The 27,319-nt window shown below is 24.5% G+C and overlaps 1 protein-coding gene across 2 annotated transcripts in view; it reads right to left on the reverse strand.

Annotated features, from left to right (window-relative positions):
• LOC126904035 (uncharacterized) overlaps positions 1 to 25,908 on the reverse strand; it is a 62,543-nt gene extending 36,635 nt beyond the window's left edge. The window contains exon 1 of one of the 2 annotated variants that reach the window (XM_050682673.1): positions 25,740 to 25,908. In XM_050682673.1, coding sequence (XP_050538630.1) covers positions 25,740 to 25,769 — 30 coding nt within the window. In that variant the 5' untranslated portion in view covers positions 25,770 to 25,908. Of the gene's footprint in view, positions 1 to 16,775; positions 17,075 to 25,739 lie in introns of those variants that run through there. The other variant, XM_050682672.1, reaches the window with a different exon arrangement.
• Between the last annotated feature and the right edge of the window lie 1,411 nt (positions 25,909 to 27,319).

Raw genomic sequence — 27,319 nt, forward strand, 5'->3', positions numbered from 1 at the left:
CTACCAGATAGCCTTTTATATACGCGTAAACTCAAATTTTATACGTTTACTTTGACGAAGTCACTAATCTAATTCCAATGTGATTTTGAAGGCAAAGTTTACTATTTTTATTTTTAGAACAGACACACAGAGAACCAACCACGATTTCAAACTCAATTATACATTTCACATTATAAATTCACAATAAAAACTAATATTTTTTAAAATCTTATGTTCCATTAACTTCAAATAAATCAATATGTGTTAGGATATTTTGTGAAGACAAGCATTAAAAAAAATCCAGCATAGGGGGGTCGCGGCACAGTGGTGACGTGGCATAGTAGGATCAAGTATAATGATATCAGACAGTGATTAAAATCACTATAAAAAAAAACGCTTCGATGCAAATCTTTAGATAGTGTTAAATTTTGAAAAATTGGTGGATTATTCAAAAGCTACATGATCTGCTAAATGCATATTTATATCCTGAGGAAGATAAAGTATGTCGAATGAAAGAGAGATATAAATATTATTTCTCATAAAAAAATTGTGTTGATCCATACATTTTTCTAAAAGTTATAGCGTTTTGAAGTTAAGAATGTAAAATATAAAATCGAGAATTTTCACACAAAAATAGCATTTGGTAGCCATTTTCACCGTGAAGGTAAAATAAAGTCCGAAATTTTTTTTTTTTCATAATAAAGTATATTACATTAGCTTTAATTTAAGATATATATAAAAGTGTCAGATCTTCCGGAACATTTTCAAAAGTCAAATTGAAAAAGTTCTACTTTCTATATGCATTTTTATGTTTTGAACCCCCCTTGTATTAAGGAAAATGGTCCGATTTAAAAAAAAAGTAGGTCAAATTAAAGAAGTATATAAATATTATTTCTCATAAAAAAATTGTGTTGATCCATACATTTTTCTAAAAGTTATAGCGTTTTGAAGTTAAGAATGTAAAATATAAAATCGAGAATTTTCACACAAAAATAGCATTTGGTAGCCATTTTCACCGTGAAGGTAAAATAAAGTCCGAAATTTTTTTTTTTTCATAATAAAGTATATTACATTAGCTTTAATTTAAGATATATATAAAAGTGTCAGATCTTCCGGAACATTTTCAAAAGTCAAATTGAAAAAGTTCTACTTTCTATATGCATTTTTATGTTTTGAACCCCCCTTGTATTAAGGAAAATGGTCCGATTTAAAAAAAAAGTAGGTCAAATTAAAGAAGTATATAAATATTATTTCTCATAAAAAAATTGTATTTATCCCATACATTTTTCATAAAGTTATAACATTTTAAAGTTAAAAATGTAAAATATAAAATCGAGAATTTTAACACAAAAATTGCATACGGTAGCCATTTTCACCGTAAAAACAAAATAAAGTTCGACATTTTTTTTTTCATAATAAAGCATATTACATTAGCTTTAATTTAAGATAAATATAAAAGTGTCAGACCTTCCGGAACATTTTCAGAAGTTAAGTTGAAAAAGTTGTCTTTTTAAATCCCCTCCTGTGGGCAGATAAAGGGTTAAATTTACAAAAAATATATACCAAATGATAGTTAAGGACATCAAGCATCTATAAAAAAAAAAAAATATATTGATTTGTTCATTTTTAAAAAAGTTATGACAGTTTTAAGTAAAAAAAATTGAAAAAATTTAGAAAATTAGCGTTTTATAAATTTGTAATTTTTTTGGAGATTTCCCCCATTTACAGGGAACGAGGACAATTTTTTCAATTTATAAGGATAATGTTTTCAACTAGATACAATTTGTGATCTTTTGACGTATTGTTAAAAGAAATCGGTCCAGTGAGAGCTGAGAAAAAGTAGTAACAGACACAAAAAAAGAAAAAAAACACATGATAGTAAAATTAATACCTTCTCAGCTACGCATCGAAGCTAACACATTAAGGGACTTATATACTGTTTTGTGATTACTATGCTGGGACTCATGTGCGGATAGTGTCCATGACTTTCCTAACCATAGCTACTTACTTTGTCCGAGATTTAAATCTTACTAGGTTCATACACATTCTTTTACGTTAATTATCAATATAAAATTTTCTCTCATTTTAGAGTAACTAAATGTAAAAGTGTACAATTGTTTTATTGCATATGATTTGTAATTTGTGTTAGTGAATAAATAATAATTATTATTTATTAAACTAGACAAACTATCAAAATTTAAATAAAATATTAATAGCAAGATTTTATCTTTATTTAATTATTATTAACTGAAATAAAATGAAAAATAAAAGCGTACTCTTACACCATTGACGGGCTAAAAGTCTAGTTAGTACTGTGTAAGTTTCAATATGCAAATAATCAGGTGTTTTATTTAAAATAACAGAATAATGATAAAGTTTTTTTAATTTAATATTTTTGCTATTCAATATCATAATATTAAAATATAAAAAAAATTAGCTGTTTACCATTTTTTTTTAATAAATAAAGCAATTCAAAAGTTAATTGGTTAAATATTAAAATTGTATAAAATAATTCATAAACCTGATTTATTTAAAAATAAGTATATATAATATTTTTTTAGAACTACATTTAATTATTATCTTAAATCAAAATTTTTTCTTTAAATTCTTTGCGAAAACAAAACTTTCATTACTCAATTTTGATTAATAATTATATATATTTAAACAAAAAGAAAATCGAGTTTTATACAATTGTTTAATATACTAAAAATAATATTCTTAAAGAGTAAAATATAAAAATATAACAACGTCTTATAATCTATATTATACATTCAATTTTAGCTCAATAACTTTATATCGACTAAAAACATGTAAAAATGGCCCAAGATTTGATATTTATCAACTATTAGTTCATGACTATAATATAACATTAATTTTAATAAGGACTCTTACGCCGTATAGGCTCTTGAACGGTTCAATACCAATTATTTTAATAACCACTTCGATTATTATAATTCAGTCAATGTGATTTAACCATTGGCTATGATACGCCACATCGTGTCGCAGCATGACTGCCAGTTATGATATAACATCAATCACGATACGCTTTATGAACAACTAAAAAATGGTATACTTGTCATATTATTTTTAAGAGCAAATGTTTTACGTGAAATTGAATAATAATAAAGATCAACGATAAATCCGTCAATAAAGTAACCATAATTTGAATACAACTTATTTAATCTAACGGTAAATAAGAAACAATTTTAAAACATTAGTATAAAAAATACAAAGTAGGTTAAGCACAGCATGAATGAACAAATACTATACATCAGTATGATGCACTTACGACATTATACAAATATGCGTTAATCCCACGCAATTTTATCATTGGATGTTATTCACACCTACTACAACTGAAAAAGAGTTAACTAATGACAAATAATATACTAACAGTGGTGTATACAAATTTTAGGATCGGGCAACCTTTAATTAATATTTGATAAATTACTAAAAACAATGAAAATAAAAGAATACGTCATAGAATTAGAAGAATGTTTAATCCTGCATTATAAATAGTTATTTCTATGGAATGACCTTCAATATAGAAATAATAAAGAATATAACAGAAATTATCAAAATAAATATATCACTTATTTGCTGGAAAATAAAGTACAACAAATAAAATATTTAAAATCCCTTAATATTGATAATTGAATTGCGAACAACCAAGTAAAGTCCCACCCTTATCAAATCGGAATACCAGAAACGTTTTGATATATCTTAGCGTGTCTTTAGAGAACATCAGGTTTCCGATTAGAAATTTAAAGGATCTCTAATCACCTAAAGAAGACGAGATTCTAGCAGAATTGATAGAGAATGGTGGTGAAGAACTAATTCCAAAAATATAAAAATTATCACTGAGGTATAGGAAATAGAAAAAATATCTGAAGACTTGATAATGGCCATGATAATGTCCTATACACTGGAAGGGTGACAGAAAAGACTATTTAAGTACCAAAGAATATCTCATTTAAATGTAGTATATAAAATATTAATAACTATATTCTATCAAGGATAAAAGAGTTAATTGAAAGGGTAATTGGAGAATAATTAACTTACAAAACATATTCTAAAAAAATGTATCGAGTGCGGAAATAATGCCTTGAGTAAAAATCCATCATTGCATCTGCAATAATCATTAGAATAGGATGCAAAACACAGTCATAAAACTTCTGCAATTTATCAAAGAAACCAAGGTAAATAAAGAAATATAATGTATATTTGTAAATTTTCTTATTTAAACTGTAAATATATAAAATATTTAAAAAAAAATTATGATTTAATTAATAGATATAAATAGTCTATTATTATTTTTAAATATACCAGTATATCAACAAATAAATAATAAATCAATAAATTATTCATTTACCATTATTAGTTTCATATTTCTTATACTATTTTATTCTAAAACATATTTGAATTATTTAGGTATAAATTATAATTTATAAATGTATTTAATTTAATCAAAACATACTCTAAATCAGTAAAAATAATCGATTTTAACTTCGAGTAATTTTTCAAAAGATTATTTTCATTACTACTAATTTGATTATCAAAATCATTCGATAATGGCCATCATTATATTAAAGTTAAAAATTAGCTATTAAGAATATTATCTCGTGGTTATCAATTATGATCTACAATATAATGCTCCAATAGCGTAGCTTGAAAAATTTTCTGTGGTGACTATAGTCCCATTTTCTATTTTATAATTTAAAGAAAAAATCTGCCAAGGAACTTCTCTATTATATTGCTTTACCTATCCCTCTTCCATCAAAATATAAATATAATTTTTTTGAATGGACTATGAATGTTTCATTTGGGGTAAGAAAACTCCATCCCCACGCAAACATATTTATTCGACGATAATGAACTGTTCTAACCATAATAGTTTAATTACTTATGATTGAAAATCAGATAATAGGATTGTAGATAAATTATCTAAATTAATATTGTCTATTTATCTATATAATATTTTGTAATGTTAATAAAATTTTTTTTTACAAATTATTTGTATTCATCTTATATAATAAAATAAATCCATAAGAAAAAAACACTACTCGGGGATTAGGTGGGAATGGCAATTGCCTTACTTGCACCTCCCGTAAGTCGCCACTGCATATAAAAATTGTTGAAACGTTAAAACTTCCTTTTTGTTATTGCAACTTTTAACCCTTGTAAAATATTCAAGACCAATTTTCATCTATTAGCCTCACATAGTTATCATCAATAATATATAAATTATTCTGATTTTATTGAAGTATTATTTTGAAATAAAAATTTAAACTAAAACTTTTTTTAAGTAAAATTATAATTTCAAACGAATTATACATAATATTATATTAAATAAATCATCAAAACAATTTATTTGATAATAATATCATGAGTAAATTTAAAAGTGTCAAAATAAAAATTTCAACAACAAAAACGATCGTACAAACACAGAATACAGAGTGGTTTTTACAAATCTTGTAACTTTTGCTGTACTTAATATTTGTGTTATTTTTTTAGTTTGTGTATTCTTAAACAATGAAGCATTTGTTTTACTATATGTTTCTTACAAGAAAAAATAAATAAATACATGTTTCTTCAAAATAAAAGTTAACTATTTTTGGAAACATCGTGACCACCCTGTATATCTTACATATGGTTACCTATTTTATTTCCGTGAGAAGAATTGAGTAGAAAGTTTCTTGTAGTATGTACGGTCACGAAAATCGTCGCGACTGATTTGGCGGTGATAGCAAACTAGGAAGTATAAATAATGTATATTGTTCTTATTTCTCATACCACGTGCAAATAATAATTTAAAATATTTTAAGAATAATTCGAACACAATTTAATTTATAGTTATAAAATCAATATGTATATTTTTAAATAGTAAAATAGTATAATTATATAGTATATACATAGTATCATTAGAGGTATATTTATAAATACCTTAATTCAGTATAATATACTTTATAACCCAATTAACTTTTTTTTAATTGCTATCTATAATTTTATACTTAGAAAATATATCCTTGTAGGGATATATCATCGAAATATATTAATGAAGTTTTCAATTGACATTGCTTATTTAAAAGTATAAATTACTCTTATTTGTAATTACAAATAAGACATGTAAACAACTGAGTTATACTTAGGAAATATTAGCAAAACAATTTTATTTTTTAATTAAACATTCTTGTATTTGTTAAAAATCTTAACTAATAATAAGAATTATGAGGAAAAATAAAGATTACTTCTTTTACTTCATTTAATAAAAATAAATTATAATCCAAAATTCAATCTCAATGTAACATATATTCGAATTGTATGATGTATGAATATAACTTATGATAAAATATAATTTTTAATAAAATATTTATATAATTAAGTATTTTTCAGTCTTTTATACTTTATTATAATTCAAATAAAAAGAATTTTTGAATTAAACTTAACAAATCTATGCGTATTAAATATAATTATTCAGCAATTCAATTTCTTCAATTAATGTCATATATACTAGAAAATAATTCTTCAGAGAACATAATTTTCTCAATTATATAATAGCAGTAACAGCATTTTAACCATATTATTAAATATATGAATTATTATAGTTAGCAGGAAATTATTTACTATAAATGTTATCTAATGTAATAGTATATCTGATTTTGGTTCCATAGTTAAAGAAAATATATCAATATTTATTTCAAGCCTAATATTNATAGTATATCTGATTTTGGTTCCATAGTTAAAGAAAATATATCAATATTTATTTCAAGCCTAATATTTTTTTGAAGGAATATTTATCATAATAAAAAATATATCTTAATTTCTTACTTTATTATTATAAATCAAAAATCTAATTTAACATAAAAAATGTTAATTAAAAAAAATTTAGCTTAATATTAATTACTTATCTCCAATAACGTTAAATATAATCAAGACCTTACTTGGCAATTGTGTCGCCCGGGGTGCTTTTTATTATACTCATCAGAACATTTTTTCACTGCAACGCTATTCATTCTTATTTAAGTTTTAAAAAAAAAATTAACTATATAATTCATACTACTAAATAGTTGGTTAGCGTTTTCTTTGGTGCCACCTTAACATATGCACCGAGTGCTCTCTTAGATAATCCCTGAACTTATTGTTTTAGAAATGAGGTTTAAAATTTAAAAAAAAACTAGCACAATGGGGTCGCGGCACAGTGGGAACGTGGTATAGTTGGGTCCAGTATAGATGATATCTGACAGTGATTAAAATCACTATCATAAAAAATGCTTCGATGCAAATCTGTAGATAGCTTTTAATTTTAAGAGATTGGTTGATTATTCTAAAAGTAAAATTAATTCCTATTTATATATATATTTCTAATTAGTATTTTATTTATAAATATAATTTATGAATAAATATCTATTAAAACAATTCAACGTAGTATGAAATTGATATTTAATAATTTAGTATATTAATTTGTTTGAGAATTTTTAAATAATTATAAAGTAGTTATTACTTTTACGGTAAACGTGTATAAAAATTGAAGGGATTGACACAAAACTTTTTATATAATAATTTGATTTTAATTATGAATAAATGGTCTACAAAAAATTTTCATCAGAGTAAAAAATATACTTTTATTATTCAAGTATTCGTGCTAATTTCAAATTATGTGTTTTCTATCACCAATAATTTTGGATATTATTACTAATTATTTAAAAATTATAGAATATAACAATAAGCAAAATAGTTCTGAATATTTCAATTGTATCATCTAATTAAACACCAAGAGTTACATAGAAATTATTTATATTTACCTGAAATGATTTATTACGATAAAAAAAATAATTAAAAACACAAAAAAAATATTTTTAAATTATTACAGATTTTGATTCTTATGATTTTAAAAATAATTAATGCAAAATATCATTTTTAACCTATATTTTGATATTTTTAAGTTGATTTTATGAAAGTTTATAATTAAAAAAAGTTGAATTTGTTACCACAACTTCATGTTTGAAATTTTCATTATTAAATAGAAAATTTTATGAAAATAATATAAATTTACTGTAAATTTAACAGAAAATCTCAATATTTTTTTTATAATATATAATTTTTATAATTAATTGTTTTCAAATTATTATTGATTTTGTATTTTAATATGTTAAAAGTAATCATTTTTAACCTTTTGAATCCCCCTGTTGGCAAGTAACGTGTCAGATTTATAAAAAAAAATATACCAAATGATAGGTAAGTACCTCATGTATCTATATAAAAAAAATTATATTGATTTGGTATTTTTTAAAAAGTTATGGCAGTTTTAAGTAAAAAAATTGAAAAAATGTCGAAAATTAGCGATTTTTAAATATGTAATTTTTTTTGGAGATTTCTCCTATTTACGGAGAACGATTGAAATTTTTCAATTTTTGAGGTTAATTTCTTGGACTAGATACGATTTGTGATATTTTGACGTATTTTTGAATGAAATCACTTTGGTGAAACCTGAGAAAGTGATAACAAACACAAAAAAAAACACATTGTTGTAAAATTAATATCATCTTAGCTTTGCATCAAAGTTCAAATGTAAACAAAAATTATTCATTTGATAATTCTATAAATATGGTTTTTATGAAGTCTCTAAACTTAAATAAAGCTCTTTGATGAATGAACGATGTGAGATAGAGCTCTAAAAGCTAATATAAATTATAAAATATTAAATAATTATATAACAATTATATTATTAAGAATGTTACATCAAATAAACATTTGACTAATGACAGACAGTAGGGTTTTCACGAAAAATCCGTTTTTATTTTAGCGTATACCCCTTAAAACACGACTTATGAAAGGGGTATATGAGTAATTTTGGTATTCCTAATTCCGAATATGACATCAAAATTATCACATCGTATCCTATTTTTAAGAAAACAGTAATTTACGTTATTATGACTAAAAAGTACATGCACATTATCAAAATTACAAAGGTAGTTCAATGCCAACCACCAATGAAAAAGAATATATGAAAAAAATGAAAATCATGTCGTAAATTACTTTATTTTAAAAGAATACCATAATTTGATTGGTTACTGGTCAAAGTCTCGTTGACTTATGTACTTGTGTACCCTGTAAGTATAAACTTCCGTCATGAAATATAATATTATTAATAAATGTCATATTTTATTTTGGTTACTTATTGTTCCATAATTACTAATAGTTTTCTGTTTTACAACTATAACGTAATTTAAAATTATTTTCATACAACCCGACTCCGATAGTTATGCATTTATGTGATTGGCACAAGACACCGGAAACCACAAAATTATTTTAACGACTTAATATCATTACACTTTCTTTTTCCAAACTCTGAAGCTTCGCATTTCCTATTGAAACGCTGTTGAGGATTGAAAGGTAATCATGGAATGTATACCAAAAATCATGTGAAATAAAGAAGCACTGTATGGGATTGAATACACGATCCGAGACGTCGTAAAGATTAAATTTTCCACTTGGCCATAGTGAACTTACGTTTAATATGTTGATATCTTTACTTTAGGTTGATAACGTGGTGTGTGGCTGGGGAAACACGGTACCGGTGCCATGTCACTATTAACCGGAAAAATAATGCTGGTACTAAACGATCAACTAGAACAATATAAGACCAAGTAAAATATTTTCATGGAATAATTATTTAATTTATTTTTTAACTACTAAATGTCGTAGCGACTCTAAATACCCAAAATTGTTTAAAAATGAAATAGAATTCTATCCATATTTGCTAAAAATATCTCAGGTAAGTTATTAGTGTTTGTAAATTTGTTTTAATTGTTATTAACTATCAAAGGCGCAATCAAATAAATTTATTTTCGATGGAGGAATAATTAAAAAAAAAAATGTTACTCATTACTTCATAGACCGAAAAGAAAAGTTATAAAAAAAATAGAATTTTAACATTACAAAATGTATATAAAAGTTATTCAATATCAATATTTAAAACATACATAAATACCAGTGCTTACAAATAATATTTATATGAATGTAATTTATTTTATTATTACTTCTAACAAGTTGGTAATGAAATTCACGATTTATTTTTTTAATTGTAATGCTAAGTTCATTAGCTGAAAACAACATGGCATAAAAGCAAAAATTGTTTTTTTTTTATTGTTCTATAACAAAGAACTTCACTTCGATCGTTATTTCCAATATTTTCTTTTATTCTCTAATACTAATTAAATTAACATGCCTCCAACTATAATCTGATTATTTTCATCTCTACATAATAACAAACACTTTTTTATGTTACAAACACTTATAATACCTATGATAAGTCTTCTAAAATTAATACTCAGCGTTAATTTTATACATGTCAATCATATAAATTTATCATTGCTTCTAACTTTTATAAACTCATTAAACAAATTTTAAGCTTGACATACCTTTCCTTCAATCTTAATTAAGAGATGACGTTCCAAAACGTACTAAGGGCAATTTTAACAAAATCGAATTATACACATAAACTTATTGTAAAAATGGCGGGAAATCGAGTTCCGTTATCACAATTATACAAATATATTTTTTTGTTTAAAACACGCGTTTGAAAACTACTCTTCTATCCGTGACAAAATAAATAATTTGTTCAAAAAATATTAAGTCAATAAATTATTAAAAAAACTCCCATGTTCTTATTTTTACAAAACATACCATAATATTCCAGAGTATACTTTGTAACTTTTTCAGGAATATAAAGAACTATAAAATAGTTTCTTATTATTTAAATTAGTTTTAAGTTTAATTATATTGAGCACTTTTCCCACAAAAACATTAAGAATTGTTTTATGATATAAAACAAAAATCATTTATAAGTTTGATGAATTTTATTTGGGTGATTGACAAGAAAGTAGAGCAGAGGATGAATGTAGCAGAAATGGAATGCTTAGATGGATGAGTGAAGTGACTAGAGAGGATAGGATAAGGAACGAACATAAGAAGAGTATAGGTGTAGCGTCAATCGTGGATAAAATAAGAAAATAGACTTATATGGTTTGATCATTCTAGAGGAAGAACAAGAGATGAAGGTATGTTATTGAATGCGATTTGAGGACGGTTGATGTGATCGTAGATGATGTAGGGGATCGTGTCAAGTGGAAGTTTAGGATAAGGATGGCTGACCCCAAATAGTTTGGATTAAGGCGAGGAAAAATAAAAAAACTTATATTTATTATTCCCGTCAGGTCTGGCTGCATAATCTTACATTTGTTATATCTGGTATAAGATCAAATGGTCAATTAAATCAATTATAAGATAAATATATTTTATATACATAGATTAAGAAAAAAGGTAGTAGAGGGCCAAATGAAGTATGTTCAGTTCTAATTAACTTTTTAGAAAATTGAGAACTACAAATTATACAGTGAAACAAAACTATTCCTACTAATCTCAGATTCATGGTTGCTCAGAACACTACGTTAATTACAAATTAAAATTATTTACAGTAATTAACTATTTTTTTCCAATAAGAAACCACAGCTAGTTTATTAGCTATATACTTATGCTAGTAATAAAAATTTACCAAAACACAAACAATTATTTATGCAAGTGAATGTCATATAGTTTTGAATAAATATAAATTTTCTAAAATTTATAATAAGGATTTTAATGTAAATAACTATAAAAATTATATCAAACGTATTTAAAACAAAAAAAAATTTAAATCTACAAAGTAAAAAGTGTTCACTCACATTAAAGTGAACTTACTGTTGGTAAAAAAAACATACGGAGGGTTAAAAGATAAAAAAATGTTCCAAAACGAAACAAAAAATTTGAATCAATGACTAATCAGTTTTTTCAATTCCACAAAACTTATTAAATTAAAATGACTAAGATAATAAATGTCAAAAACTTTAAGAAATTTTTTTAAATACCTGAAAATACTTAGCAATTCTACAAAGAAAATGTTTTAAATAGATTTGATGACAAAGAATTAGATGAAGATATTTTTTTATATATTTACCTGATCATGATTAATAAGATATTTTTTAAATATCCTCTATCCCAACAATTTGAGTTTGGCTCTGCATTAATAGAATTTTACACTGGCTATTGAACAGATGCATTATAGTTGAGGGAAATAAGTGAATAAGAGGTGTATCACTGTTAAAATTACCGGATGGTCACCCATTCGAGAAACTACAGTAAACAGTATAAATGAACATAAGCGCTAAGGCGTCAACGTCATTGAACGACAAAAATTATATTTTATATGATTTTAAATATTAACTTAGATCATTATTTTTTTTTCAACCTTTTAAAAGGTTATAAAATTTAATAATTAATAAATCTTTATTGTAATATAATGGTTGTTGAATTTAAAAATTTGTTTATAAGTATTACTATGTATTGGATAATAAAATAATAAACACTTAAAATCAAATGTTATAATTTTTATTTTAAAGCTTTTAAAAGCCATTTAGGCTTTTTATTCTTAAAGTCAATTTTTACCATATACTATTTTTTATTCCAGTTCTTTCCTTACCACATCAAACCATCTTTGTCTTAGGTATCCCTGTCGAATTTTCCGATCTACCTATTTGCACTTAGTACGTATTGAATTGTCGACCTCAATTGGTATCGAAGTTAGAGATTAGCTTTGTATCATCTTCCTAATTTGTTTTTAATTATATACACTGGTGGAAACACCCACAGTTCTGCATCGAAGACCACCGTTATCGCTCAACCAAAACAACGGTTGTTTACAATAAAAATCACAAACCACCAAATAGTATATGCATTTAAGGCCACATTTACTATCCATTAAGCTGGCACCAAAATGAGCACCTCCGAGGACATATTTCAAAAAAACGATCCTTTGTTCACAACAAATTAAATAAATATAATTAAACCTTGGTACTTTTAAAGAAAACTTCTTTATACAGCGTGGGAATGTCGAGTACATTATGCTAGTGTAATCAAAAGGTTAAGCTATTTTCAAGATTTACGTTTTTTTATATTTACAGAATGTTTAACGTATATGAAATATATAATAAGACTATATGATGCATGTACCCTTTTACTCCTATACAGGCTACCTCATTTTATGCTATCTCATAATCTTATTTATTATAACATTATGAAATAAAGATTTGTTTTTTTAATTATATCACATTCCATAAAATATTTTCAAATAAAAAATTTTGGATAATTAAAAAAAAAATTTCAACAAATTATCAAATGATTCAGTACCTGGCCAAAAAGAATTTTTGATATAATTTTTAAATCAGTATTCTAATAGGATAAATCAAGGCAAGATATTGAGAAACACTAATAACTGTTTAATAATATGCTGTATATTATATAGTGTTGACTAAACATTTTTTATTTTAAAGGGTGTCATCAACAAAGAATAAACAGTTTTACAGTTTATAAAGTTGTTTAATAATATATGTTTTGAGGCTATAGTCATGAAATTAATACACAATAGTCCTATTAAATATTTTCTTTAATATTAATGTAAAAAATATTTAATACTTTTTTTGTGTCAAAAGTTTTCAGTAAATAATTTTGTATGAAAAATTTTAGAGTGACAAGTGAAAATGTGCTATTGTCTAAAATTATAATATTAAGCTATATATTAATTATTATGGTATAAATAGTACAAAATTCAAAAATAGCATCAAAATTGATACATTTGAATAATATTTCTACAAAAAGCTTGCCTAAAAATAAATCTTGCAAGTACATTAAATATAATTTCTTTTTTTATATTGGTTCTTTTGTAAAATAAAAAAATGGTAAAATCACATTTTGATTTGTCACCCTATAATTAAAAGACATACATAAGACTAAACTTAGACATTCTTTTTGCTATAAAAACTACTATCTTTCCTCAACAAATTACCTGCTATCTTAGATAAAACGCAGTTGTGTTTATTTACTGGCGATGTTACCCTAGTAATAACATTTATTTTTTATATACAAATAAAATATAACTCAATAACATAATTAGAGTTTTGTCCTAGGGACAGTTTCTCATTGATGCCCTCAAAATTTTTTTTGAGCAAAAAATCTTTAGATTGCCCTAAAAATAATCCTGGGTACCCACTGTTATCAACCCTTTAGTTATCTCGATTATTTAAAATCTTAAGATATGCATAAAACAGGAATAATAAATAACATTACGAACATTTTTACTAGTTTTATCAGGTTCATTGGCTAAGACGACCCCAAATGTCTCATGAGCATAAGAGCACAGAGCAGTTGCGCTAGGTATTATCCCATTATTTATACACGCCACTACTTAAGGGAACAAATATAAGAAAATTTTTCACTGCATCTTTTCAAACAAAAAAAAATTGTATAATTTTTATTGTTTAATTATTTTTATTTTGGGACAAAATGAGTATAATGTATCCTGTAATTACGCCCATATTATAATTAATAATATTATACAATTTATTATATTAAAGTTGGTTATTAAATTTGATAAGTAAGCTATTGACGCGGATATAGATCATTTCGGAGATTTAAAAAACTTTTTTTTGGTGTTGAAAACTCGGTTTATTCAAGTATTATTAATATCCAAAGTGAAAGATGTTGTGATGCTGTAATGTTTGCATTCATAATAACATTACTTTTTAGACTAACGCGCAACTGGTATCCGCACAGTTATGTCATATAGTCATCATAAAATACTTAGTGTAAGTATTAATAGTTGAGTTATTAATTATTTTATACTATCTATAATAAATAATTACAATAAAGTCTTATTTGGTATATTAGGATACGTGTATTGTACATTTTGCATATCTCATTTTTAATGTGGGGGGAAGTTACATAAATATTATTATGGTATCAATAATTATAATATAAGCTTATACCTTCGACCTTAATTTTCGCATTTACTCTATAAACTCAAATTAAAAAGTTTTATACTAAATACATTACTTTTAGACAAAAAAGCATTATGAAAAATAATACAATTATAAAACAGTTTTTTATAATGTAGTAACAAGAGTTTTACGAGGTTTTCAATTATTTAAAGAAAAAACCTATTACCGTTCAATTGGACCAATTATATTGCTAAGAGTTCTAATTTTGATAATTGATTAGCATTTTTATTTTATACAGTGACGTAATTAAGAAAGTAAATACATATCAGAAACATTACTGACTTATTCAAAATATTAAGACGTGAGATTGTAAGATTAATATAAATTTTATAATATTTAGCTAATATATTTATAAGTCCTTGCAAAACCTCAATTTATGTAGTCTATAAATATTTAACACTGGCCATATGACCCATTTTGGAATCCCATTTCCATAATAACAGTAGCCGACGTAATTGTCGATGATTTGTAAAATATGAAAGGTATATAAAAATTTTGCATTTCTTTACTGATTTTTTTGTTTACTACATACCCTAAAATTTTTGTACGAGCCAATAAAAAGAAACCCATTCTCTAAAAATGAAAACGTGGAATACATATCTTAAAATCCTATCTAAATTAATTTCAAAAGATTTTGTAAAATATTTTAAGATTGGATTTTAAAAAATTGTGACTGCTACCGTAATAAATTAAATTGAAAAATAAGAATTGGGTTATATTATTATCAATTACCTAGCTCACACAGTGATGAAATACTATGCGAAGTGAATTCTCTCTTTTATGGGAAAAGTATTTTTTTTTTGTGAAAATACCTGTTCCCATTAATAACAATAATTTTATTGTTATGAACTTAAGTTTCGTAACTCTATTAAAAAATTATAAGTGATTGTATTTAAATTTAAGTTATTAACATCATATTTTAGTCGCAAAAAATTAATAAAACATAAAATTCATTAAAAACTGTAATTTTTAGTGATTACGTGTAAACAAATAAATAATTAATCTAAGATTTTTTGTAAACATTTTATGCTAATAACAGGTAATAAACACTGAAATATTTCAAATTTGAAAATGTTAAAGTGTAAGTATTTTCCATCATAATTGTAATTGTAGCTTTTAAATTTCATTAACAGTTAACTATTTTAATATAACATTAGCAGAGAAATAGCTAATCCTTTATCTTTATCAAATTTATATTAAGTAATTTATTAATGAAAAAAATTAGTTTATGAATATTCATACTAAATATATAAAGTTTTGATTTTTTGTTATTTTAAAATAACGCAATTTTTTTAGTATCACAAAATCTTACATAGTTTTTAAGTTAAAATTAAAATTTGAGATATGAATTTTTTGCAATCATAACTTTTATTTCGGTTATTCTCAACACTTTGGCGTAAATAAATAAGAGTTTTGGGTACTTATTATCCCGAAAAATTTCAATAATACTTTTGCATTATTTGCACTTAAAACACACTAATATACCTTCACCGACTTCATGGAAGGTATGGGTATTTAGTTATCCGTTTATACTCTTTTATTTGAACTAATGATTAGAAGACTCAAGTATAATCAGAAAAATAATTTTTTTATTCTCTATTTTAATTAGCTCCCTCTAACTTATTATTACTTAATATTACAATGAATACAAAACATACATAAATGTCCTGATAAAATAAAATCCGGCNAATATACCTTCACCGACTTCATGGAAGGTATGGGTATTTAGTTATCCGTTTATACTCTTTTATTTGAACTAATGATTAGAAGAATCAAGTATAATCAGAAAAATAATTTTTTTATTCTCTATTTTAATTTTTAAAAAGCTCCCTCTAACTTATTATTACTTAATATTACAATGAATACAAAACATACATAAATGTCCTGATAAAATAAAATCCGGTAAATGAATACTTTTAAACTTACATAAAGGACATAAATAATCAGAGCCCAATTCATTGTGTTCCTAAGTAAACCTTATGATGAATTTGATCCAAGTTAGTTTGTAATTTCACAATCCCATAGTGCCTTTGGATATCATTTGATAATCTTAACAATAACAACCTCGTAGCTCCATTGATTAATCTAAAAAATGTTTATGGCAACAGTACTGGCCTAATGAAAATGAAATGTAAACACACGAACTTAATTTTAAGCCGAACATTCGGACGACGACGTGCATACACAACAGTTGTCGCGTGACAAATGAGAGCCAACAACTCAGTAAATTGATCGTACCGGTGAGAAACCGGTCCACTCGCGTTCCCTCTTTTTTATGGTGGCAACTCAACAGAAATCGAAAGCGGAACTTCGGGTACGTAAAGTCCTAAGATGTCATCAGGGTTTCCCTCTTTTAAAATTTTGTATTCAACTTTGTTTCATCACTAAATTTTAATTACTCTATAAACATTTGGATTTTATGGATAACACGAAATTTCTAATTATAGCATTTAATAATCACGCCTAGAATTTATCCCACTTGCTATCACTAAATAAGGTCACATAAAGTATTACATGTACAACAACTGCATTGGATTTCCGCAATCTAATCATTATGGTTAACTAATAATAACACTAGTTGTATAGTTAAAAATGTTGAAAACGACATGATTAGAACCTTTACATTATAATTATTACTCATTATAAGCTAATAAAGTCTGAAATCTAATAACAATTGTCAATTTTATAAACAATGTTTGCCAGTGAAACTTTTCATAGATTAATAACAAAAACATATGTAAAAACTTTTTTTGATAGTATTGTAACACAAAATAAAAATAAATCGGTTTTTTATAATTCATATTATAAAAATCTATGAATCTATTACATGGACATAAACATTTTCTATTTAATTATTTACTACTCACTAATTATTTTATAATGGAATATTTACAATATGACTAGTTTTATTAACTTGTATGACAAATGTAATACTGAAAAGAACTATTCTACTCCAAAACAATTAAACATTTATTTAACTAAGACAATATATTTCGAACGACGAATAAGCTTTACATAGCAAAGATTTTTGACTACCTGTGTTACCCTTTGTTATTGTTATATATCTAATTATTTTTAAAATAGTTTTTGTTGTCTTTTAGGATAAGATTAATTACTTTTAATGTCATAAATTATCGAAGATTTTATTAGTTTAAAGTTGATTTTTTCAAATTAACGTGTTATTCAAATAGATTTACAGTAAATCATCTTACTATATCACTTCAATAGAACTTAAATGAAATAAAGAAGAATATCTGTAGATCAAGATAGAAATTTCAATAAAATTATTTATTAATAAAANTAGATCAAGATAGAAATTTCAATAAAATTATTTATTAATAAAATAATATTTGATTGCCATAAGTAGTTCAATTTTATTTTCAGTGATAAGATTCTACTGATTAGAGTTCTTTTAAATCTTTCTCACTACTGAATTATTCTTCATATTGAAAAAAGTACAGCTGCCAATTTTTTTATTATTAAATCAATAATATTTTTGTGTTACCCAACCAAACAAAGTAATTATTTGTTTGATAATTTTTTTATTCTAGTAAGAAAAATGCTTGTTTAATAAACAAGAAAATATTGTAATTATATATCAAAAACAAAGGTTTTTTAGATACTGAAGTGCTTGTTGAAATAATTTACAAAAATCATTACAATTAAAAAATAATAATAATTAATTAAAAAAATGCAACCACTCAACCATTTTTTTGTCTTTTTAATGAATGTAGTCATATAATTAAGAGGAGCCATGATCCTTAAACCCATGAGAAGTATGGGTCTATTGCAAAAAATAACCTAGTTTTGTAAATTGCCTAATTTATCAAGTAACTATAATAGATTCTAAGTTATATTTTATTAATTCTTTTTCACCTACAGTTCTTATTTGTGTTATAATAAAATAAATTGTTTTAAGAAATACAGTTTTTATGTACAATATTTTCTGGGAGTCTTAAACCCCACCCAACCAGATCAGCATGTAAAATATATTTTAATACTTAATTTAAATATAATTCATTATATACTAAATAATAATCAGTTAGTAAAAAATGTATTATATACTAACGGAATCAACCTACGTATAAATGTAAACATTCTTTCTTATTGTCTTTTTTTTAAATTTTCACATGCATGTTATTTTGACCTCTTATAAACAGAGAAGATTGCTCAATGCAAACTTAGGTCACAAATGTTGCAATATTGTAATAACAATAAAAGCTCGGTATGTAAAACCTAACAAACTATTTTTTCGTCATTGATATTGTGATGCCGTTGTTTAAAAATAAATGTATCAATGTCAATGTTAAAACCACATGCGAGTGGGATACGTGAAATTAGGGTGTGGGTCGGCCAACTGAAGGCGGTACTGTCAAGAGCTGTAGGATGCGAAATAAATGCTCTCAATATGCACACTTTAACCTTGTACATTGAAATTACTACCTTACGTTTATTTAAGAAAAATGGTATCAAGGTTAATAAAAATTAAAAAAAAAAAAATAATCATTTGTATTCTTTTATCCTATTAATTAAATCATGTTCACGTTTTAAGGTTCAGAATAGAGACATAATTCTTAGGCTTTGAATTTTTTTGGTCTTTGATTATAGCAATGATATCAATTTTATGATAGAGACATTGATAAAATCTATCGTCAAAAAATGTATTATGGTAGTATGTGTTAGGCACTCATTATTTTTAAAACAAGCTCATTTGTATTAAATACATTTAGAAAGTTAAAAAACTTTTTATGAAAACTTAAATTGATAAACTAAGGACCATTTAGTTTTTTGATAAACCTAAAGACTCCTTTTGAGTATCATAAAAATTTTAATTATTATGACTAGAATATTGATTTAAGGCAACCACCAACTTTAATTGTGAAAAGTGGTTTTACGGTAGCCTCTTTCATTAAAGATATTATGTTTGGTAACGTATTATTGCCAGTGCTGCATTTAGGTCTTTGAGATAGGGATATGAATTAAAATTGAGGCCCCTAATAATATTTTGCTCACTAATAATTCTGTCAATTTTTGAGATTAAAATATTCGATTAGATATTATTCAAGTTTTTTAGACCTATAAACCTTATAATTTTCTATAGCAAGCAATGCAATTTTAATCCTTCATTCAACAATAATCTATGCAGGACCTGATAAATTAAAAATATTTTTTAATGGAAGGACAATTTAATTTTTTTTAATAATAATTTGTTTAATTAAAATAGAATTTCTATAAAATCGAATCCTAAAAAATGAGACTTATGTTAAATTCAATAAGATTTTAATACTGATGGAATGGTGTTAAATTTTGTCTTATTGGATATTTCCAGAATGTTATAATATGTTCTTATTTTCCGATCAGGATTGAGATGTGTTTTTATCAATTTGAATTTTTTCGTCACACGCATAATATATAATCTGTGAATTAGCTATTTTATTTTAGTTTAGTGACAATATGAAAATATTCAGTCATTTATATTTATTTAATTTTAATGCGGAATCGAATGGTTTTAAATAACTTGTTGTTATATATTATTCTAACTACTTTTAAATTATACACACTTCTTAGTAACAAAATTTAAACACAGTATTGATTACAACATATAAATATTGGTTATAATAATAAAGAAATCATTTTTGTCATACAAAAAAAAAATGACCTGTTCACTGTTCAGTGACATCAACAAAAAAAATTCCTAACATAAAAATAATTAAACTTAACATAATTCTATGCAATAAAAATATTTTATTCTCTAACTCAATTACATAAATGCATATTACAAAGTCAACTATTACTAAGTTTCTTCGTTAACATGAACTTTATATTACACAGTGTTCAGTAAGTAAAGAAACAGGTCAATTATTACTAATAATGAGAACAATAGAAATCCTTTTTCTTACTTACTAAACAGTATATATTGTTAAGGTGAGTAAATTGTAGTTAAATCTGTTAAATATCTACTATTAACCAATGGCATATTTTCAACATTTTTCTGAGTATTCAAAATACATATGATTTTTATATTTTGGGACGCTAATGAAATATTTAGGGAAGTTGCCCCCTTCCATATAAACCTATGCAGAAAAGGGACCTACAAATAATTTATGATTAAAAAATTTAAATAAATAAACCTCGTATACATAATCCCAAGTAATTGAGATTAAAGCGAAGAAAAAGAAGAAAGATATAATATAAATATATAATGGCTGTAGCCATCAAAACCTCTTTGAAAATACACTGTCGTTAATTATAAAATTTATAATTAAAAATTAATAAAATCATTTCTAAATGAGGGGTTTTATCGGTTAAAACCTGTTTTTAACCGAAACCTTAAATTTTGATTTTTTTTAAATCAGACCTTAATCTAAACCTAACAAAAAAAATTAATATTGTAAGACTAGAACCCAACCGAAACCGCTATAAACATAAAAGTCTCAGTTTCTAAATCTATGTTTAAATAATATTATATGATCGAAATAATGAGCACACGCATAATATTAACAACACTTGCTTTAATAAATATGAGACTTATTAATGTTTCAGTGAAAGCAAACATTCATCATTGGGGCTAAGAGAGTCCCGTTGATGAATTGTCTTTGTCTATCTATCATTTATAAGTTATTGCGAAACAATTTTGATTAAAAAAATACCTATTAACTAAATTGTAATATTCATTAGACTATAATATTGTATCAAGGTTATTTTTTTATTAACATGGTCAAATAATCTCAGGCCTACAGTAGCATCTAGTATTGTTTTTATCATTAAACTGTTAAACAAAATAAGACATTCCTGAGGCAGATGAAAAAATTTGTTTAGTTACTTGGAACAAAATTTTATTTGACCGTAATTTAGAAGGTTTTTTTTTTTAATAAATAATAACATGAATTAACTTAAACAATTTTAATTTGTATCCCTTTAACTTTCATTAAAAAAATAGAAAAAAATTACTACAAAGATATCGTGTTAGTAACCAAACTTTAAAATCTTATAAACCTTAAATATAATCTTAGTAATTGTATTTTTTATTTAAAATGTAATTCTTTTATTATAATTTAGCTAAACGTTAAGCCTTTTTACTGATATAATAAAAATATATCTATAACTATTACGACATATTCAATATTTCAATGATTTTTTTTTTTAATTTATGATCAATTATGAAAATTGTAATAATACCAATGTTTTATGAATGTTATAATGTTTTATGTTTTATCTAATCTAAGTCACAGTGATTAAAAAATACCTATAAGGCTTCATTAGGTATAAAGTTTATGATAGGTAATTAAAAATGATTTTTTTGTCTATTCAACTGTATTTTTTCACCCAATAAAATATTGACATGTTGAAGTTATGAAAAACCATATTTATAATTTTATCACTCTAAATTTACATAAATTTAGTATCCCCAATTCTTTTAGATCTGAAGATTTTTTTTATTTTCGCGTGTTCTAATTATATATAATGACATCTCCACATCTTTAATGAATCTAAAATTTTAACGTATCAGTCATATACAAAAAAAAAGATTACTTCTTTATATTCATAATCACCCCTAAGAATTTTAGAAGACTATTATTCTCCGAGACAACCCTAAAATATGGTCTCTGTAAATAAGTATGATAATCAGATACGCTTCACTGTACATGTTCCTTATTCTTTTGTGGTTGTTTCAATTTTTTTCTTTGATGGCAAAATAGAAATGTTAATAACTATTGTAGGTAAGCAACATCTGGACAAAACATGATGGTACTCAAATTAAAAATACAACAATACATTTTTTGAATACACAGACAAATAAAAATAATTAAAACAACGGTTCGGCTTTACTACTTCAATCCGATACACTTTTTTACGTTGTTAAATTTTTATGTAGTTCTAGATCTATAAAAATATATTAAAATCAATAATAAACTGAATTAACTTTTCATTATTAAACAGTATGTATTAAATTATTAAATATTGTATTACTCAAATATTAATATTATCAAATATAACTTAGTACTAACGAGACATTATTGAGAAAACATTAAAATTTCAGTTAATTTTATTATTTTGTTTATAGAGTTGTAAGTGTTATTTTGAAAAATAACAAATTGCATTCTTTAAAACTCTATCCACTGCATATTTTTTTTTCAGATAACCGCTATTTAATTATTAAATTCAAAAAACCTATTAATTATCAAAAATAAATGTAAATTTGGTATATTGATAAATTTTATCAGTTAAAATCAGGGATGGGCTGGCACATTGTACTATAGCATAATAATTCAGTGATTATCGTACCTAAAACGGAAAAGGCAATGATCGACCGGTTGAGTATAATGACTAAGAAAAAGGTATACAATTATAAACAATTTTATTTTTTGTTTTTCATTATTTTAATATTTAGGGGTATATAACATTAAAAGAACTTTCCAGACTTCACCCAAATAATTAAATTTATAGCAAATAATTTTGTTTATGATCAAAAAAAGTCATTTCCTGGACTAGAAAACATAGTGCGCTAGCTCATAGTATTTTTTCTAATACAATGGGTCAACAAGTCCTCGTCCACACAGTTAGAATTTTTTTAACTAAATGAATGTTTAATTAGAAAACCTAGAAATTTTCTAAATTTTAGTTTAAAATTAATGAAGTTTTAGGCCTAAGACATTTTTATTAGTAACAAAATAGTAAAAATACAATTAACTAAATCTTTTTTAAATATGAACAATGATTGTTTATAGAGGTATTTTATGATTGATACTTAACCAATTTGAAAGAGCTAACATACAGAATATATTAAAACTTATCTTAATAAAAAATATATTTCTTTGATAAATCTTATCATTTTCAAAATTTGCAACTTAAAAATAACGACCGTTTATCTTAGTACGTTTTACTTTATAATAATATAAAAAATGATCTTATAATAGTATGCATGTATAAATGAAATACTATTGTATATATATATATATATTATATTGTATAGAAACTAAATGAAAGTTAGACACGAATTATAACTAGTAACCTAATAGAAGAAATATTATAACGTAATAAGAAAACGATTTGATAAAACTAGTTTAAGTAATCAGCATTAAATATGAATTAACTTTTTTTAAATTCTTGAACCAAATAATAATTAATGCTAACACATTAAACATAATATTAAGAACCACAAAACTAAACCTACTTAAAATTTAGAATTTATTTTTTAAATAGTCATATATGTTATATTATATACCATTTAAATATTATTTTAAAGAAACAAGGGTTATGCATGAAAATCAGTACGTTTATTTGAAGTTAAATAAAAATAAATGATTTCTGTATAAAATCTACTTAATCATATTTACGTGCATGCATAACTCCTAAAATTTAGCAAAACTTACAAAAATATATTTAAATAGAGATTGTAGACATGCAATTGTAAAACTTATATAAATACGATCCACAATATATTATAATTACATTCAAATGTCTAAAATCGAATGAATATTAATTCAAAAATAGTTTGTTTTATTTATAACATAGAACTGCATATAATTGCTCTATCACATTTATTTTTACTAAGTTTAAATTTAAAAAAAAACCCCAGTACAGGGGGATCGCGGCCCAGTGGTGACGTAGCATAGTTGGATCAAGTATAATGATATCTAACAGTGATTAAAATCACTATAAAAAAAACGCTTCGATGCAAATCTTTAGATAGTGTTAAATTTTGAAAAATTGGTGGATTATTCCAAAAGTTACATGATCTGCTATTTCCTTATTAATATCCAGATTAAGATAAAGTATATCGAATGAAAAAGGGATTATTAAAAAATATTATTTATCATAAAAAAATTGTGCTGATCCATACACTTGTTACGAAGTTAAAACAAAAATGTTATTTTGGTGTAAAAAATTCTGTTTTTATAATGATATTATTATTTCTTTGGTATTTTTAAAATATTAGTGTTTATACATTAGCCCAAGCAGTAAAGCCATAAAGAGATGAAGGGTTTAATAACCGTCCTTACAACTTTGAAAAGCTTTGATACAAACAATTAAATAAGATATAAGTGTTATTCGATAAATTCATATTTAGGAAGACTTTCTCCATTTTTTAGTGTACATCCAATTTAAGGGATGTTTATTTTATTAAATATAATATTTAAGGGAATATATCTCCTCTCCCAAAAAATATAATCTATTTACTAATCGCTGATAATAAATCAAAATCACAATTCTTTAAAATTCTAATAAAATAAGGAAGGTACCAAAAAAAAAAAATATGTTATTAGCATTAATTTATTAAAAATTTCATTTTAATAAATTATACATTATAAATAAATTATAAGATTACAGCCTTACTTTTTCAAAAAGTTATCAAATAATATAATATTTTGTTAATACAAAATGTATTGTTAATAATGTTTGTTATTGACCATATGTATAATATACGGTCGTAGATAAAACATTAATTGAATTCTATTGAACTTCGTAAAAACTATTTAATGCGCCCACTTAATATTAATGACAAAAACTCTTTTCTTACGTCCTTTTTGTTTAAATGTGGGTATTACAAATGTTAAATTAAACAATGATTACTCCTAAAGTTTACCAAAACCCTCCCCTAAATCAATTGTAAACTGATATTGTCATCAATCAATTAAATAATCTTAATATTTATTAATATATCACAATAGATAAGATCTCTCGTACAAAAAAATGTCTTTAATAATTAATTTCAAATTATATAGCTTAATATTTAATTAACATTCGCCAGCAGTGAAATTGCTGTTAAGTGTCAATGGCAATAGTCGTTAGCAACTATCAATTCTTACATGATTAAATCATTACGTTATTCATATAGTTTTAATCTTTTAGAGCTATTATTTAAGATAAATAAAATGTAGGACTCACGACTAAAACTGCATAAGATCCTATATCCATATCGAATGACCACTAAACCAAACTTTAATATAATCACAATATTTAGTAGGACACAAAAATAGTTCGCATAATATTATAATCTGCACAGGCAAACGTGACCGATTTGGATGTTTCTATACGGGTATGTGTACTCTTTAAGATTAACTGATGACTACTTCCACAATCACCACCGTTGTTTGCCCATACTCGACGACCATCAACCCACGTCATGACACGCCTATTTTGCGAATGTCCCATATAATGGTTTACGAATAAAAGTTTAAAGTTTCCATTTTTACTAAATTAAATAATTTAAAGCAAAAATATTGGCCAAATGTCATTTTGGAATTTGGCTACAAAAATGAAATTGATAAATTTAATAAAATTTTGTTTTAAAAAACATAGATATTTAGAAGATTACAAGTTGAGACTTCCAAGTTTTAAACTAAAAGAGATATTACAATTTAATCGAACAGTATAGGTTTCTTATTTTCTCTTATATAAACATTAAATTATTTATCTAAGAGGACGTTATTTTTAAGCGCAGGTGTATTCTTTCAATATATAAAGATGCAAAAAAAAAGAATTTTTTAAAGCTTATGGGAAGTATCATTAATGAATGGTTTCTTTCATCAAATCGTTTTATGTCACTTATACACTTAAAACTATACTAGGAATATACATTATACATGAAATATGTATTATATTATACATTATTCCTATAAATTTATAGGAATTTACAAATTATATGTACAATCCTACTTAAAATTTAAAAAAAAGAGTTACATTATTTGAAATAATTTATTCAGTCGATGAAAATTTTTTATTTTTATTGTACAATATTTTTGGCTTTAATACAACTCTATTGTAGGGTGGTTAAATATTTTATTGTCTGTTACTCGAAAAAATTCTAATATAAACGATTTCTATAGATTGATTAAAAATGAATTACCTTTCATTATTAAAGTTTTAATATTTTATGCTTACTTTTGAAATGAAAATTATTGTAATTTTTGATCATCTATTGATATACTAATAATAACGCAAATAAGTTAAATGAGTGATAAAAAACCCAAGAGCGTATGCAAAAATTTGTCAAAGGAAACGAACATTTATTTTTTCATAATTTGGTTTCACTATACTATTAAAGCCAGTCTCCATTTTAAATCTAACCTAGCCACTGACATCAAAAGCTAAAATCTAAAAGGGGGTAGGCCTACAGGAAAACTAAAAAAAAAAAATAATTCCCTAAAAATTCAAATAAGTCCAATAATAGTAAAATCTAAAATCTTAGGTAAACAATTCAGCAAAAAAAACCTATACAAATTGTTGATCTAACCCTTTATTAAAATAATGTTGAGTATAACACTTTTATTATTATAAGTGAAGCTATAAAATTCATGCAAACAAAACCTCGGGCAAGTGTCATTGGCCATACTATAGATGCAAAACGAACATAAACCATGTGGGCGTCCGTCCATATGAGGCAATATTATTAGTTAGTGGGTTTTCTTATGTCTCGTCATACAACAACATAGGTACATTAGATTTGACCATAGGTGGGTGAGTGA

The sequence above is a fragment of the Daktulosphaira vitifoliae genome, unplaced genomic scaffold (assembly GCF_025091365.1).
Source record: "Daktulosphaira vitifoliae isolate Bord-2020 unplaced genomic scaffold, ASM2509136v1 Scaffold_4, whole genome shotgun sequence".
NCBI classification, from domain to species: Eukaryota; Metazoa; Arthropoda; class Insecta; order Hemiptera; family Phylloxeridae; genus Daktulosphaira; species Daktulosphaira vitifoliae.